General features: G+C 40.3%; 1 protein-coding gene across 2 annotated transcripts; it reads right to left on the bottom strand.

Moving 5' to 3' along the window:
• Positions 1-2,337: 2,337 nt before the first annotated feature.
• LOC118439461 lies at positions 2,338-12,458 on the bottom strand. 2 transcript variants are annotated; one of them, XM_035860783.1, is made up of 5 exons: positions 12,387-12,458; positions 6,219-12,084; positions 3,949-6,106; positions 2,706-3,864; positions 2,338-2,636 (listed from the first exon to the last, which is right to left on the bottom strand). In XM_035860783.1, exons 2-4 carry the CDS (start codon positions 9,294-9,296, stop codon positions 2,717-2,719), a joined length of 6,384 nt encoding a protein of 2,127 aa, XP_035716676.1. In that variant the 5' UTR covers positions 9,297-12,084; positions 12,387-12,458; the 3' UTR covers positions 2,338-2,636; positions 2,706-2,716. The 2 variants fall into 2 exon arrangements, with proteins under 2 accessions (XP_035716676.1, XP_035716675.1); XM_035860782.1 differs by having other exon boundaries at positions 2,338-3,864.
• Positions 12,459-13,432: the final 974 nt, after the last annotated feature.

Genomic DNA, 13,432 nt, shown 5'->3' with positions numbered 1-13,432 from the left:
ATAATTTAAAATGTCAAAATTTTCTAAGCAATTGCTCCACATGCTTTTCTGGTTTCTTTGAATACAGTGTTCAATAATTTTTTTTCGAAGCCGACACTTTACTCACTTGCGAAGGGTAGGGGAGGGACCATTCTCACCAAATTTGGCCGAAGTTGGATCTGTAATAACAGAATTATAACGATAAAACCATTATTTTCTAAGCAATTGCTCCGCACTGTAACAATTCACACACGAGTTGGTGTGCCGTAGTCATTTTATTGGTGAAGCAGCCGCTAAGTCGTAACGTTAACTGCGGCAGTAAAGCTGTTTTCAAAAATTTCGGAATATCGATAAATTAGTCTGCGTGTATTTTGTAGTGTATAAAATTTATACCATACTTAGCGCCTTCCAGATGCACAGTACTCTCAATACGTGTAACATATTTGACATTTTCTATCTTATTTTACAGCGGCCAGAATTGGAAAACAAGCCAAAAGATGGAACCAGTTCATAAGGACGTTTACCATTTTCCTTCTCGGATGCCTTACACTGCCCATACTCTTCGCCATTTTCCAAGCCTATTTAACAATGGAGGGCAGATTTTCCTTTATTCTGTACACCGGGGCAAACTCTACCTGTCGTCTTGACACACATTTGGCTTGCAAATTCATTCTATTCATTTTGACGGGGTCATTGTATTTTTTTATAGCATTCCACGTCAGCGCCAGCGTCGCTGGCGAGGTTGTTAAGGCAGCTGTAGTGCTTAACATGGTAATCGGCGCTATGAGAAATTTGACCATGCTAAATTTCAACTTTCATACGATCCAAATGTATCAGAGAATCTGTATCGTGCTAAAAGTTGTGGAGCCGATGACGACCCTTATTGCCGCCATATTGCTATTGACGGGATTTGGAATCTCTGTTACGTGTAATTTCATGACTATCAGAATGCTGGGGGTGATACCGATGCCGTTCTATCTATATTTTCCTTTCGCGGTAGGTATCAGCAATCATTGGGATTGGAACTCTACTCCCATACAGCACCGTCTGTCATGCGGAGAGCAGTAAATTGCTGAAGATTTGGAAGTTTTGTGCTAGAAGGGAGCGAGGATATGTTGACAAAATGTTAAATGGTTTGAGACCAGTTGGCTTTCAGGTTGGCTTAGGAGGGGTTGCTTACTTTGTGCTGAAACGGTCGACGAAATCAGCATATTACAGTGCCATCTCAGAGGGAACCTTTAATATTCTTATGGCGTAAATTTGGATGGGCTCAAAGTAGCGCGATTACCGATCGCCTTTCCTAGCATGGGAGGATTTCAAACCTTACAGTTAGAGAATGCAATCCAATCGCGTGAAAATACGATCCAGGAATTGAATTCACTACTCACATTGCGCCAAGCATATCAGTACAGCTTTGCCTAGCCCGACCCATGGAAGGATTATTAAATTGCGGTTGACAATTTTTACGTAACCTATGATTTACAATTTATACCCGATAGGGTAAACATTATTACCAGATTTTCTTATTACTGGTATGCAATACTAAAATTAATAAATAGGACAAACATGAGCTTAGAAGTGAAAATGTAAAAATATTAAATCCAGCCACGTTTTTTGTCGTGATAGAAACAGCCACGTTGCCATGCAACTAATTTATCTCTGCTTAGGAACCCCCATAAAGGGGATTTTCCATAAAAGGTTTGACGTCTTAGGAGGAATTTCATTACTCAAATTTAACTAAGTAGTATGCGTTGTCCAAGATATTCGTTAATAACAGCTACGCTGTTATTAACTACTATGGTACATCTAAGATTACCGTATTTTTTTGTGTGCACTCCTTATGCCGCGCAAGCTACGGCTTTAATGGATATACGTTAGCTATTATGACTACTATGTATAATAGTCAGTTTGAACTACTCAGTTTGACACAGATAAGGTAACCTGGTCGTCGGGTGAATCATCTGAGTTATCAGTTGTATAGCATATTTTATCAACTTGGATGGACACGCGAGCTAGGTAATTTAAAATAAACGGTTACGATTTTGATTGTAATTAATTCTATTCAAAACTGTGTGAGACTATCATAGAAAATGTTTAATGTACATATTTCCCTCTGATTGTCACAAAATTAAATGATCCAAAATACAAAAACTATACCTAATTTTTCGAGTGCACTACTAACCGATATTTTTTGGGTGTGGTCACAATTTATTTCCCCGTATGTCTATATAATAATTAAATTTCAAACTCAAGCAGGGGTTGATCGGAACAAAGAAGCTATTACTAATTTTTATTTATTTATCTATATTGATTTAGCATGTAAATCAGGAAATGAAAACCTTGGTCTTTTTAAATTTGTCATTTTCATATTCTTTATTCTCTCTGTGTCAACAGCTCTTTAAGTAACGAATTACAAATATTACAACAAATAAAATAAAATAGTAGAAATAACCTGTATGATAACTTGATTTATCGTACATTAGTAAATAAATTAATGAATAGTCATTTAACATTTAAGATTGCATGAAGTTTACAAAGATATCAATAAAATATCGTCAAAATTGTAGATCAAATATTAATCTGCAAAAAACATGTAGTTGTAGATCAAGCAGCCTTTTCTTAATTTTTATGACGAAAATTTTCTCATTTATCTGCGTCTAAAGAAAAAAATATGAAAAATCCATAATTAAAATAAATTGTAACAGACTAATTCAACTAAGTCTAACCATTGCCGCTCTTATATATCGAAATATTTCATTCCATTCACCACAATATTTGCGACGTGAGAATCTGCCGGAAATTGGGATTGATTTCGAATCCTGGATATTTCCGTAACCAGCGCTTCAGGATCCGAATGAAAAGCACTCGTCGGAATTGGACAACCCGGAAACCCTCGATTTTCTCGCGACACAAATCCATTTTTGGCAGAAATCAAACCTCGATCAAAATACTGCTGCAAAATTCCCCTCGGACGAGGGATGATGCCAAGCCAGGTGGAAAATGCCGCTTCTTCCGCAAAATTTTCGAAATACAGATTTCCCGCAGAGAGAAACAGCGATGGCAGTAATGGGATCCAAGGAGCGATATTCGTTGGGCTATTGGCCGAGGGTACCGTTAATTTAGGGTTATCAATCAAAATTTTCTGATTGGGCAAAGTCCGAGCGTTGAACAGGTGCAGGGTCGCGTTGAATTTCCCCCCTCTGAATTTTGAAATTAATTCGTTCGCTTCATAAGGACTGATGACGACAAGAATTGGCTTTTGGGATGTGTCGTAAAGTTTAACGATCCAATTTACCGGGCGTAGGAAATCCGTTAAAGTGTCCAATTTTGATTCTTTTTCCACCGTTTTAAGAAAATCTTCTGTGCATAAAACTGACCCACCCCAGCATTCCGGTTCAAGCTTATCCTTAACTGTGGTCTCGTTGAAAACATGAGCGATTGAAAATATGTCGTGAGCTGTCCCATACTGAATGACGCCGTTGTTATTTAATGCTCGCAAAAGTCCAAGGGACAATTTGTGAAGGTGTGGATTGGCTGCGCCAGGTAGCTGTCTCTCGGCCTCAAGTTCAACCTCTTTTTCCAATTCTTTTTCTTGTTCTTCATCCAGCAGTTGCGAAAAGTGGACTTTGTTTGGGATGAATGTAATGATTCTGGTCTTGCACACGGATTCAATTTTGGTAAAGCAGGTTTCCACTTGCATAATTTTTTGTGGAGATGTGGATGATGCTCTTCTTAAAGTGTTTTTGGCTGCGGCAAACCATTTTGGATAAATGGTCGAAAAAAGAGCGTGGTTTCTCGCGTGGCAGTATATTTCTGATAAACTGACTATTTCCGGTTCAGAGCATTGTTCCCCAAACTGAAGAAAGTCATCCTCCGTTTGGTTACCTTAAATAAAATAAAATTGAAACCAAATTTATTTCCATGTTCGAAGAACTGTGTGAAAAAATCCGTCAAAATAAAAATATGTACCTGCATTTTCCTTGTCAAAGATAATCCCTGCTCCTCGTTTCTTGCAATAATTTACGGCAGAATTTGTTAAATAAATTAATCCATCCTCTTGAAACGTTTCGCTGTTAGATTTCACCCAGTCGGGAACATGTTGCCCTCCGATGATCCCCAATTCTGAGGTGTTGTTAAAGTTTGCTAAGGCTTTGATTTTATTGTGGACTTCGTTGGATGCCCAAAACGTGACGAAATGGCCACGGCCCAGCATTCTCATCCGCATGCAGGCCTGCACCATTTTATCCCTGGTTAGCCCACTCCCTAGCGTGACGCAGGCTCGAGACCCTTGCGGGAATTTCAAATCTGTCCCTCGAGTGTGTTCGTCGTCCAAATAAATCCCGCAGACTTCCAATCTTTCTCTAAATGGGGACAATTCGAAGGGCGAATTTCGCTTGGACTCTTTATCTTTGACGGTAAGAAAATTCTGCTTGTTGAAAAATACGACGGCTTCGAGAGTGGTGTCAATTTCCAGCCATTTGTCAGCCACCTGTTCATTATCCAGTTGAAGCATCAGCGCCCCACAATCCAGTAAAACTTTGATCTTTTGGTGTTCTAGTTGTTGCAAAATGTCGATGGAAGTGGTGTCTCCAAGAAATGATCGATAATTCATTTCCGGTCTAATCAAAACGGATTCCAGCTCACGATTTGTACTTTCCAATTCGGGTAAATCATTCTGAGAAATTAGGGCGGGGAGCAAATTCTTTGAGTCATTTGTCCCTGAAAATCCAGTTGTTAACAGGCGTTGATTTTCAGACACTAAATCCCACGCTGTGCCCGTCATCTTTCCCTCAAACTGTTTGGATTCTTTGGGATATACGAAATTCGACAGCCAGAAATCAATCACGGCCATGGATTTTCTCAAGATGGGAAATAAATGTTCCGTCCTCTGCTCATGGTCGGATAAATTTATCCCGTTGTAGTCCCTCACGGAGGGATGGATTTTCTTTGGTGGGACATTTTCAATCCATTTTGCATACTCTGAGGCAGGGTTGACGTGAAATTTGTTGGACAGATAATCAAAGCATTCTTGGATTTGGGAATCATTCAGCCCGGAATAGTAGTAACTGAATTGTGTCAGAATTATGGCCATGTCCGGATGTCCAAATTCCGTCCTTTCACTCGCAACATCTTTTGCTTTGAATGGGACCGCCAGTTTACGATGACCTCGCGAATTGACGCCATAATTTACCCTCCACCGTTTTGATAGTGGGGACTCGAGAACTCCAAATCTTAAATAGCCAGCCAGGATTAGAAGAATTTCCAGTTTTTCGGCAGAATCTTTAATGCAGGTGAAATTCAGGATGGTTTCAATTTCCGTGACGGTGATTGAATTGTCCGTTATGAATTTATGTATAAGTTCTTTCTCATGCGGTTTTAGTTCCACGAATCCGACAACTTTTCCATCAATAAAGTCATTTGCAAGGTTATTAATCAATTCCGGATAAACGTCGGACCTCAATAGCCTGCAGTAGGGGAAAATTGAAGCGTCCTTTTCATCTTCGGAAAAATACTCGACGGCAGAATCGCCATGATTGCTTCTCAATGACCGCATTGCTGTAGGTAAACGCTTCAGAAGCTTTTGAATGATTTCCCATCTAAGATTACCCCCACCGATGGGGACTTGTGATCCGACGGTGTAAATTAATTGGTATTTAACGCTGAGAATTTCGTCCGATTCGTCCAGAATATCTCGGCTGTTCATGTCCAGCCATGACTGTAGGGAAATAAGTGGTGCGGCCAGTCCAACATTTCCCTTTCGAGCAAATTCATATCCCTTGAGTTGAAAGGAGAGGCGAAATTCTGGCAAGGTTACGACGATCCCTCTATTCCGGAGACATTCTTGATAAGCCGTCCCAATGTTGGAGACGAGGGTGGAGTTGAAATCAATATCTCGACGACATGAGAGAATATGCACGCGTCGATCGAGGAGTCCACCCAACGTGTGTTTTAAGGAGTTCACGTTCGTTTCGAAAATTGACTTGATGACGGTCACACGACAGAGTTGGGTTCCATTTGCGATCGAGGCGGCCAACATGGGGACGATGAGGGAGGTTTTTCCTTCCCCCATGTTCGACTGGAGGACGCTGTTAGATTTCGAGGGAGGTGCCAGCATGGCTTGGGCGACCTATGATAAATAGATGAACTAAAATTATTACATAATTCATCTATAGATTCAGAATTTTTATATAGTTGCATATTACTTAAAAAAATATTTAAAAATCACTACTTTTAAGCACCTTAACTTGCATCGGTCGAATTGTCATGTTCAATTCTAGCTCTAGCAAAAGCCATTCCGGATTTTGGGACGGTGACCAACTTTTCAACCCCACGGTTTCTTCCTCTCTGAGCAACGCGAGTTCCATTGATGACCCCGCTCTTAGGTAACGAATGCATCGAGCCATTTTCTGTTCCAAAGTCCAATAAACGCATCCTGCCCCGACAAACGTTTGGACCTTGGACAAGTTCCAGTTCCCTACCCAGGTTCCATTCCCACTGTTCCAAACAAGCGTTGGGAGAAGTATGGAAGGGACAAGGCGTGGAAAAAGACCAGATAAGATGAGAGAATGGGCACCAAATGTGGATCCATTTAGTAAAGTTATGACCTTTTCCCACACTTGCTTGGAACGGATTTGCATATTTTTCAGACATTCTACGAATTCTTCAGATTTGCTGAAATGACGTGCTTGATAATCCACGCCGGTATCTCCGGCTCGTGGTATTTGATGGAAAACTTTCTCCTCCAATGAGCTATCAATTTGAAATAAATTCTCAGATTGGATAATCGTCCTCAGATCAAAGTTTGGTCGAGGGTGGGGCAGGTCACAAGTATTGGAGAGCTTGCCAAGTTCTGAGAATAATGGTTCATTCTTCAGCTCATTTTCTTCCACGACGGATGCCAAAATGGTTTCAAAGTTTTCCAGAAATTCGTCCAGTTTTGAATTTTCATACCAATTTTTAATAAGATTGTTAATTTCTCCCTCGGCTGGGTGCATGTTTATTCCGGAAATTCCATAGCTGTTTATGCTGATTTGACAAACTTGGCGTGGAATCCATTTTCTTTCCACTTCATTGCAAACGTTAGAAACTTCGCTTCTTAAGTTGGAATTGTACGTTGATCTGGCTTCATTTTTTTCGCGCTCAGTGGAATATCCTGCTTCATTGAATGCCTTAGAATTATTGTCCAAAATTTTTTTCACGTCTGGAATGTTGAAAGTTGACGCTGGATTTGGGTAGATGGCATATTCTGGAGGTCGAAGATGTTGAAATCTCTCACGGTGGACAGCTATCATGTGAAGAATTCTAAGTTGGTTAACATCGACACCCACAAATGCCAAAGATGTCAAAAGCACGGTCCACCAATGGCGAAAATAATCATTTTCCCCAACGGATAAAGCCAATCGATAGAAATCCAGCCAGCAATTCCGCAAGGGATACAAATCCGACAAACTTGTCACACAGTCTTGACGCTTGATATCTCTTAAACGTCTGGTTTTGCCTGTTAAATGTGCGCATGAAATCAAGAGGTGTCGTACGATTCTAACTCCATTATGAATTCCGTAAAACGATTTCCATTTCCCGCACATGTAGCTGAGCTCGCGAACATTTTTATTGATCGAATATCTCGCGTCGAGGAGGCTTTGCCGTTCATATTCCACAGGTTCTGGTCGCAAATAAATTAATGACTCAATATTGAGGAGATAATTATCCAGATTGTTTTGTCGCCAGTAGTGTTTATAGGGTAGGAGAAGGTTTGTCTTTTTATCCTCAATTTTGGCAGAATGCTCCATTTGTGAAAAAAGTGGGGCCAACTTTACCGAATCTTCCATTAATTTATCGACCAAGACAGTGTATCCTTCATGAGCGCAGGTCGAGGGCAAGCCGGCAGGCCAAGTAATTCGCTGCTGACATTGTAAATGTTCCGGGTAAAATTTACGTTTTGGAGAAAACCCAGAAATTATTTGAAATGTGGCCAGACATTCGGCATCGTACGGTTGGCAAGACCAGACTCGTGCCGAACGAAGGATTTGAAATGCCATTTCAGTTCCAGTTAGTCCAGTGAAGAGATCTGGAAGCGGGGAGGCGGTGGCGCCATGATGGGCGGCAAGGTAAGACCAGGCTGCTTGATTTCTTGGAGCTTCCAGCAATTTTTTATGATATTCTAAATCGTACGGGAAGAATCGAGGGTTTCTTAATGAGGTACGATTCAAATGTACTCTTTGATGTCCAGCGGCGTCATTTTCAATAATTTCAAAGCTGCAGTGAGGAACAATTACTTTTCTGGCTGGTCGAATATCACAATTTTCTTCCTCTGTTAATACTAATTTATTTTCCAGGCCGACCAAAGTTCCAATATTTTGGTTCGGGTCGATCAACATGTTTGGATATTCTCGAGAGAAAAGACGATGGATTTTCGGATTCAGGGAAAACTTCAATCCCAATCGTGTCAAGTCTACTTCAATTAATTTTGATTTGGTCAACCAAGCATGAATATGCCCCAATGGTTCAATTTTATACACGTCGGTGCATAATTTGGTGAAAACGTTGTGATGAATTGAAATCAATTGTCGGGAAGTTTCAATTTCGTTGATGCAATTTGTCCCAAGATTCCATGTGTATTTGATTTCTTGAAATGTCGGCAGGTCAAATTGAATTGGACGAAATACTATCAAGTTTTTCTCCTCGTTCCACCAATGACTAAAGTTCTGACTGAATGAGAACGGAAAATCCTTTTGAAGTCCAGAATTTGGCAGAAGCTCCAATCTTTCGTGATTTCCAACGCTTTCAAACAGCTCTTGAATTATTGTCGTCCCATCTTCTTGGTAGAATTGATAAGTGCGGTTTTCATATTTTGACGTGGTTGAAAATATCGTGACTCCATTCCTCAAATTAGGTTGCACGGTGAACTCCGCATTTTGAAAGACCCGCTGATAGTTTGGGCTGCGGACAATATCTTCCGGTAATCTGCTAACTGGTAACCCATCGACGAGAAATCGGCCAAAAATGCTGTCCATGTAAATGTGGTGTTCCGATCCGTCGGAGGCTAATACGGGGAAACTTTCATAAATCTGTGGGGCACTACATTTACTCCAGCGGGATTCAAATGATCTAGAAACTTTCCAGGCGTGACGGGCAAACTGGTTGAATGCATTATCCTTTTGCAATTTGTGCATGGCAGGCTCAACCGTGACGCCGGTGCAGATTGCGAGACGTAGCAAACTTCTTTGTAGCGATTCCAAGAACTTTAATTCTCCCGGGATAATTCCAAAACATTTCGTTGTACAGGGTGGAAATGGCGTGCATCCAACTTTCGACATCCAAGGAGGTGGACATGACCAGATTGACGTGCTCTGGACTAACGTTGAAAGTTAATGTTGCGGCCAACGCGGCCAGGATCATTTTTAGCTTTAAGGAATTTTTCAATTCCTCCGAAGCAGCGTAAGCCTTCCCGATTAAATTTTGTAGCGTGGAAATCCAAGAGACCGCAATTTTTCGGCATTTTCTAAGCAAGTCGGCTGCTTCCGCTCGAACATTTCCAACTTCCAGAATTCTTCCGGTGATGACTACAAGGCAGCACATTGTATACGGGTTGCTCCACTTCTTTTCGTTAGAATCCGCCTTGTTGTCCACTATGCGTAGTAATTCTGAGGCGAAAATTGGATCCAAGAGGTCGTAATGTGATTCCCTTACTAGTTCAGGAGTTGAGGACGATTTCCCAGATTGAAATTGAGCTTGGCAGAGGAGCATAAAAACTTCTTCTGCCTTCCAAGACAAGTTATCATCTGTTAAGGCGAGTGCAATATTTCTGTACTGAATTTTATTTCCGGACCGAAGCGAGCCGAATTTTAAGAATTCTGGGATCGACAAATCCCCCGGACATTGACATTGTCTGGCTAAGACGCTATTTTGACTATGATCCGTCCAATTGATGGTCCTCTGCATCCCGGCATAGTTTGAATTCGGATTCGAAATTTGGAAGGTGCACCGTCCCGCAAAATCTGACTTGACATCTTTAAGAATTGAAGTCCCGTGATAAATGTGATTAAATCCGTTGTTTAAGATGAAATTAATCTCGTCCTCCTCCACAGATTTGTTCCTGTTCAAGTGGTTAGCTGCCGAGGCTGTCGAAGTACTGCCAAGTTTCAAGTTGGTGGTAATTTTATTGGCGTAACTGAGGACAAAAGTAGAGTTGACCCAGTTCGAATCAATCTTACTGTTTGGTTCCAGGGAGGGTCGGCTTAAAATATCCTCCTTAAAAAAGTACACCATATCTCGTAAAATTGCAATTTCTTGGGGAATTTTCAATTCGAAAAGGACCGACAGATACAATTTCTGTCTCAATTAGTTCCAATATTTGTGTCCGCAACTCCATCATGGGTTCTGATTCTTGGGCAAATTTCACTCCAAAAGATTTCTCACTTGGTTCAGATTCTGAAATTAGTGAAGGTTCTTGACCAGCTTTGTTTCTAGGTAAGAAATATTTTTCCAACTCGAACGCCATCTCCATGTCGCAAAGCCTTGGAAGAATGAGTCGATCCAAGAAGTCCAAATCAACTCCAGAATTATGATTTTGATACTTTTTGTGACAATTTTATCCAAAATCTGAACGCATTTTAGCACCGTCAAAACTAATCTTCCATTCCCGATTGGGTCATTCTGATAGTGGAGAATTGCTTTTTGCGAGTATGAGTAAATCAGTGTATTGAAAGACGAGCAATACTCGCTCTTTTCAAAATTATCTGCGTAAAGGCGAACCCAGTTTTCTATTTCAAAAAGTTCCAAATCTGCCTCATGATTGGTCGATGTATCATTAACGGGTGGGAATTTATGTGCAGAAAGTCTGTCCGGACAATTTGGAAGGGGAGGAATGGAGTCAGTAATTTGTAAAGAATTCTGACTCCTCTTTAATTTTCTCGCTTCAATTTCATTTTCAACATCGGGACAGGTTTGTCGTAGCATTTCTTCTTTCTCAAACATTGAAATGGGAATTTCTTCCCGATTCCGGTTTACTGATGGGATGGTGTTAGAAATTGAGATCCACTTGAACTTCAAATCATTTTCTACCCGAGACAATAAATTCGTGACTTGTTCTTTAATCCATAAAACTGAAATTTGAATCCGGTTGTCATCTGCTGTTCTGCCGATGATTTCCAGTTTTGTCAATCTTCTCGCAATTTTCCGCATCATTTGAACTTTCAGATCGCTCATATTTGTCGTTTTATCTGCGTCTTGAAATATTTCCAGTGCTCTCCTCATCGCGGAAAGTAAGGTCCACTTGTAAATAAATGACCCCACCTCCACCCCACATTCTCTGATGAGACAAATTTGTAGTGTAACCTTGACCGTTGCCCAGAGTCCGCTCCGTCTGAATGGGAGAGCTGCACGCTCCCCGAGGATGACGTCGTCTCGAATTTTCTTCTTAATTTGTGGAAATTTTGAGTAGGATTTTGAATCCTCGTTACAAAGGAGGTGAGTCACCCAATCCGTGGCAAACATGGGATCCGCCACGTCACGCGTTTCAACTCTTTCTTGTCCAGCTTTTCTTGCTTTGGGTTGAGCCATATCGAACTTGGTTTTTATCAGGAGGTCAAGAACTATTGAAAATTCGGGGGATTTCAACAGCTCAGATTTTGGAATTTGGGTCGATTGTTCTGGAAAACTGATGACTAGATCGGATTGAGTTGACATGACGGAATTGCAATTAGATGAGGCTTGGAAGGTTGAGAGGATCACGTCGTCTGGAGAAATTTCTTTTTCTGATGATATGAAAACCCCAGCATTTTGTTCTTTCAAGTAAATTGGGATTAAGTCGCCGACTTGCAAATTTGGAATATGTTTCGAAATTCTGGCCGATAATGGGGGGTCATTGATATTGACATTTGTCTCGAATTGTGTCCAGGTGCGAAAAGATTTTGCCGTTTTTGGAATAAGGATGAAATTTTGGTTAGAGTTCCAATCCTTGATGGCGTCCTGGAGAAGGTGGATTAGGTTTTGATTCAGTGAATTGCTCGAGGTTTCATGATCGGGAAGTTTGTAGGGGAGGAAGATGTGAATTATTTCGTCCTCCCCGACGGTTGGCGGGGATTCCTCTTGTAGCAACTCCATCTAGAATGAAGAATATTATACTTTCAAATGTACACTGCAAATAATCTGGTAAAGAATTTCCTACAAATTCGTAACGTATCTGACTCTGCAGTTTGGTAAGAACGCGCCCTACTTATGGTAAAGCTTTGGTAGTAATCTTCACCAAATTCGGTTTAAATTTTTACCAAATTGTAGTACAAAATTACCAATATGTATAACGTCATTACCAAAGCCGTAACGTATATGACTCTACAAATGGTGTTTGTACGAACAAAGTGTTTTTTAGTAGCGAGTTAATTAAACAGTATTAAATTAATACTGACCTCAGAGATCTGGAGCGCAGGCGCCACGTCCTAACCAGAATTTTTTTAAATCCACGCCAGGAAACAGGTCCTGTAATTTATTCGAGAAAAATTTATTTATTACAAAAACCTCGCCCATATTTATTGGTTTGTCATCTGGGCTTAACACATAATGCATTAGGCGGACAAATACTATAAAAATGCGGAAATTTAATTGTATCATTCGACCTCCCCCTTGACTCCTCACAGACATTAAATAAATTGCATACCTTACGAGAATGATTTTACAACACTAATCTGTATCTCCGACAAGTATTTTTGTCTCTCCTAAAACAACAAGTGCACTGATCATCCTTAAAAATATTTTACAGAAAACTAAAATAATTTAAGTACCAAATTAAGAACTAACTGAAGGAGTGGACAAAAACTTACCAAAATAATTTCGGTTTTAAAAACTGTACTAGTCCTTCTATTTATCCAGTTGAGAGACTGAAAACGAAATCCATCCGTCCTCAAAGACTCGTTCCTCTACAATAATGATCAAGTGAGATGTTATCAGCCAATTGTATGAACTCGAGAGGTTGGGAATTGGAAACGTTTTCGAGTTAAATGATAAGCCGTTAAGTGCATTCCCCCTGTGACGCATTTAGCTTACTCCGCACCGACAAAGGGCAAGGTTCAATTCTAGCAATGCTGGACTAGCATAATGTTATTCCTATCCAGCCAAATTTACATACATATCTGTTGTTGCTGATTACGGATGTAATCATTTGATTTGCATAACTTTGCACAAAGTAGTAATAATTTGATGCGGCATCAGTTACCTTTTTACACTCACCTCTCCTATATATGTACGTGAGCTGGGATTATTGTCATTAAATTTAATCTGCAAATTAACAGATAAGAACTCAAGTATTTTCAGGAGCTTACAACAAAAAGTTTCGATCTAGTACATATGTATGAAAAGTGTGTAGCGATTTTCCAACTTAAATCAATACATTCGGTATTATTGTTTGATAGGTTTTCCATATTTTGAACTCCTTTCTTAGGGATCACACGCCTGTAGA

The sequence above is a fragment of the Folsomia candida genome, unplaced genomic scaffold (assembly GCF_002217175.1).
Source record: "Folsomia candida strain VU population unplaced genomic scaffold, ASM221717v1 Fcan01_Sc036, whole genome shotgun sequence".
Taxonomy (NCBI): domain Eukaryota; kingdom Metazoa; phylum Arthropoda; class Collembola; order Entomobryomorpha; family Isotomidae; genus Folsomia; species Folsomia candida.
The sequence above is the reverse complement of the archived record's forward strand: the minus strand, read 5'-3'. Positions and strand labels throughout refer to the sequence as shown.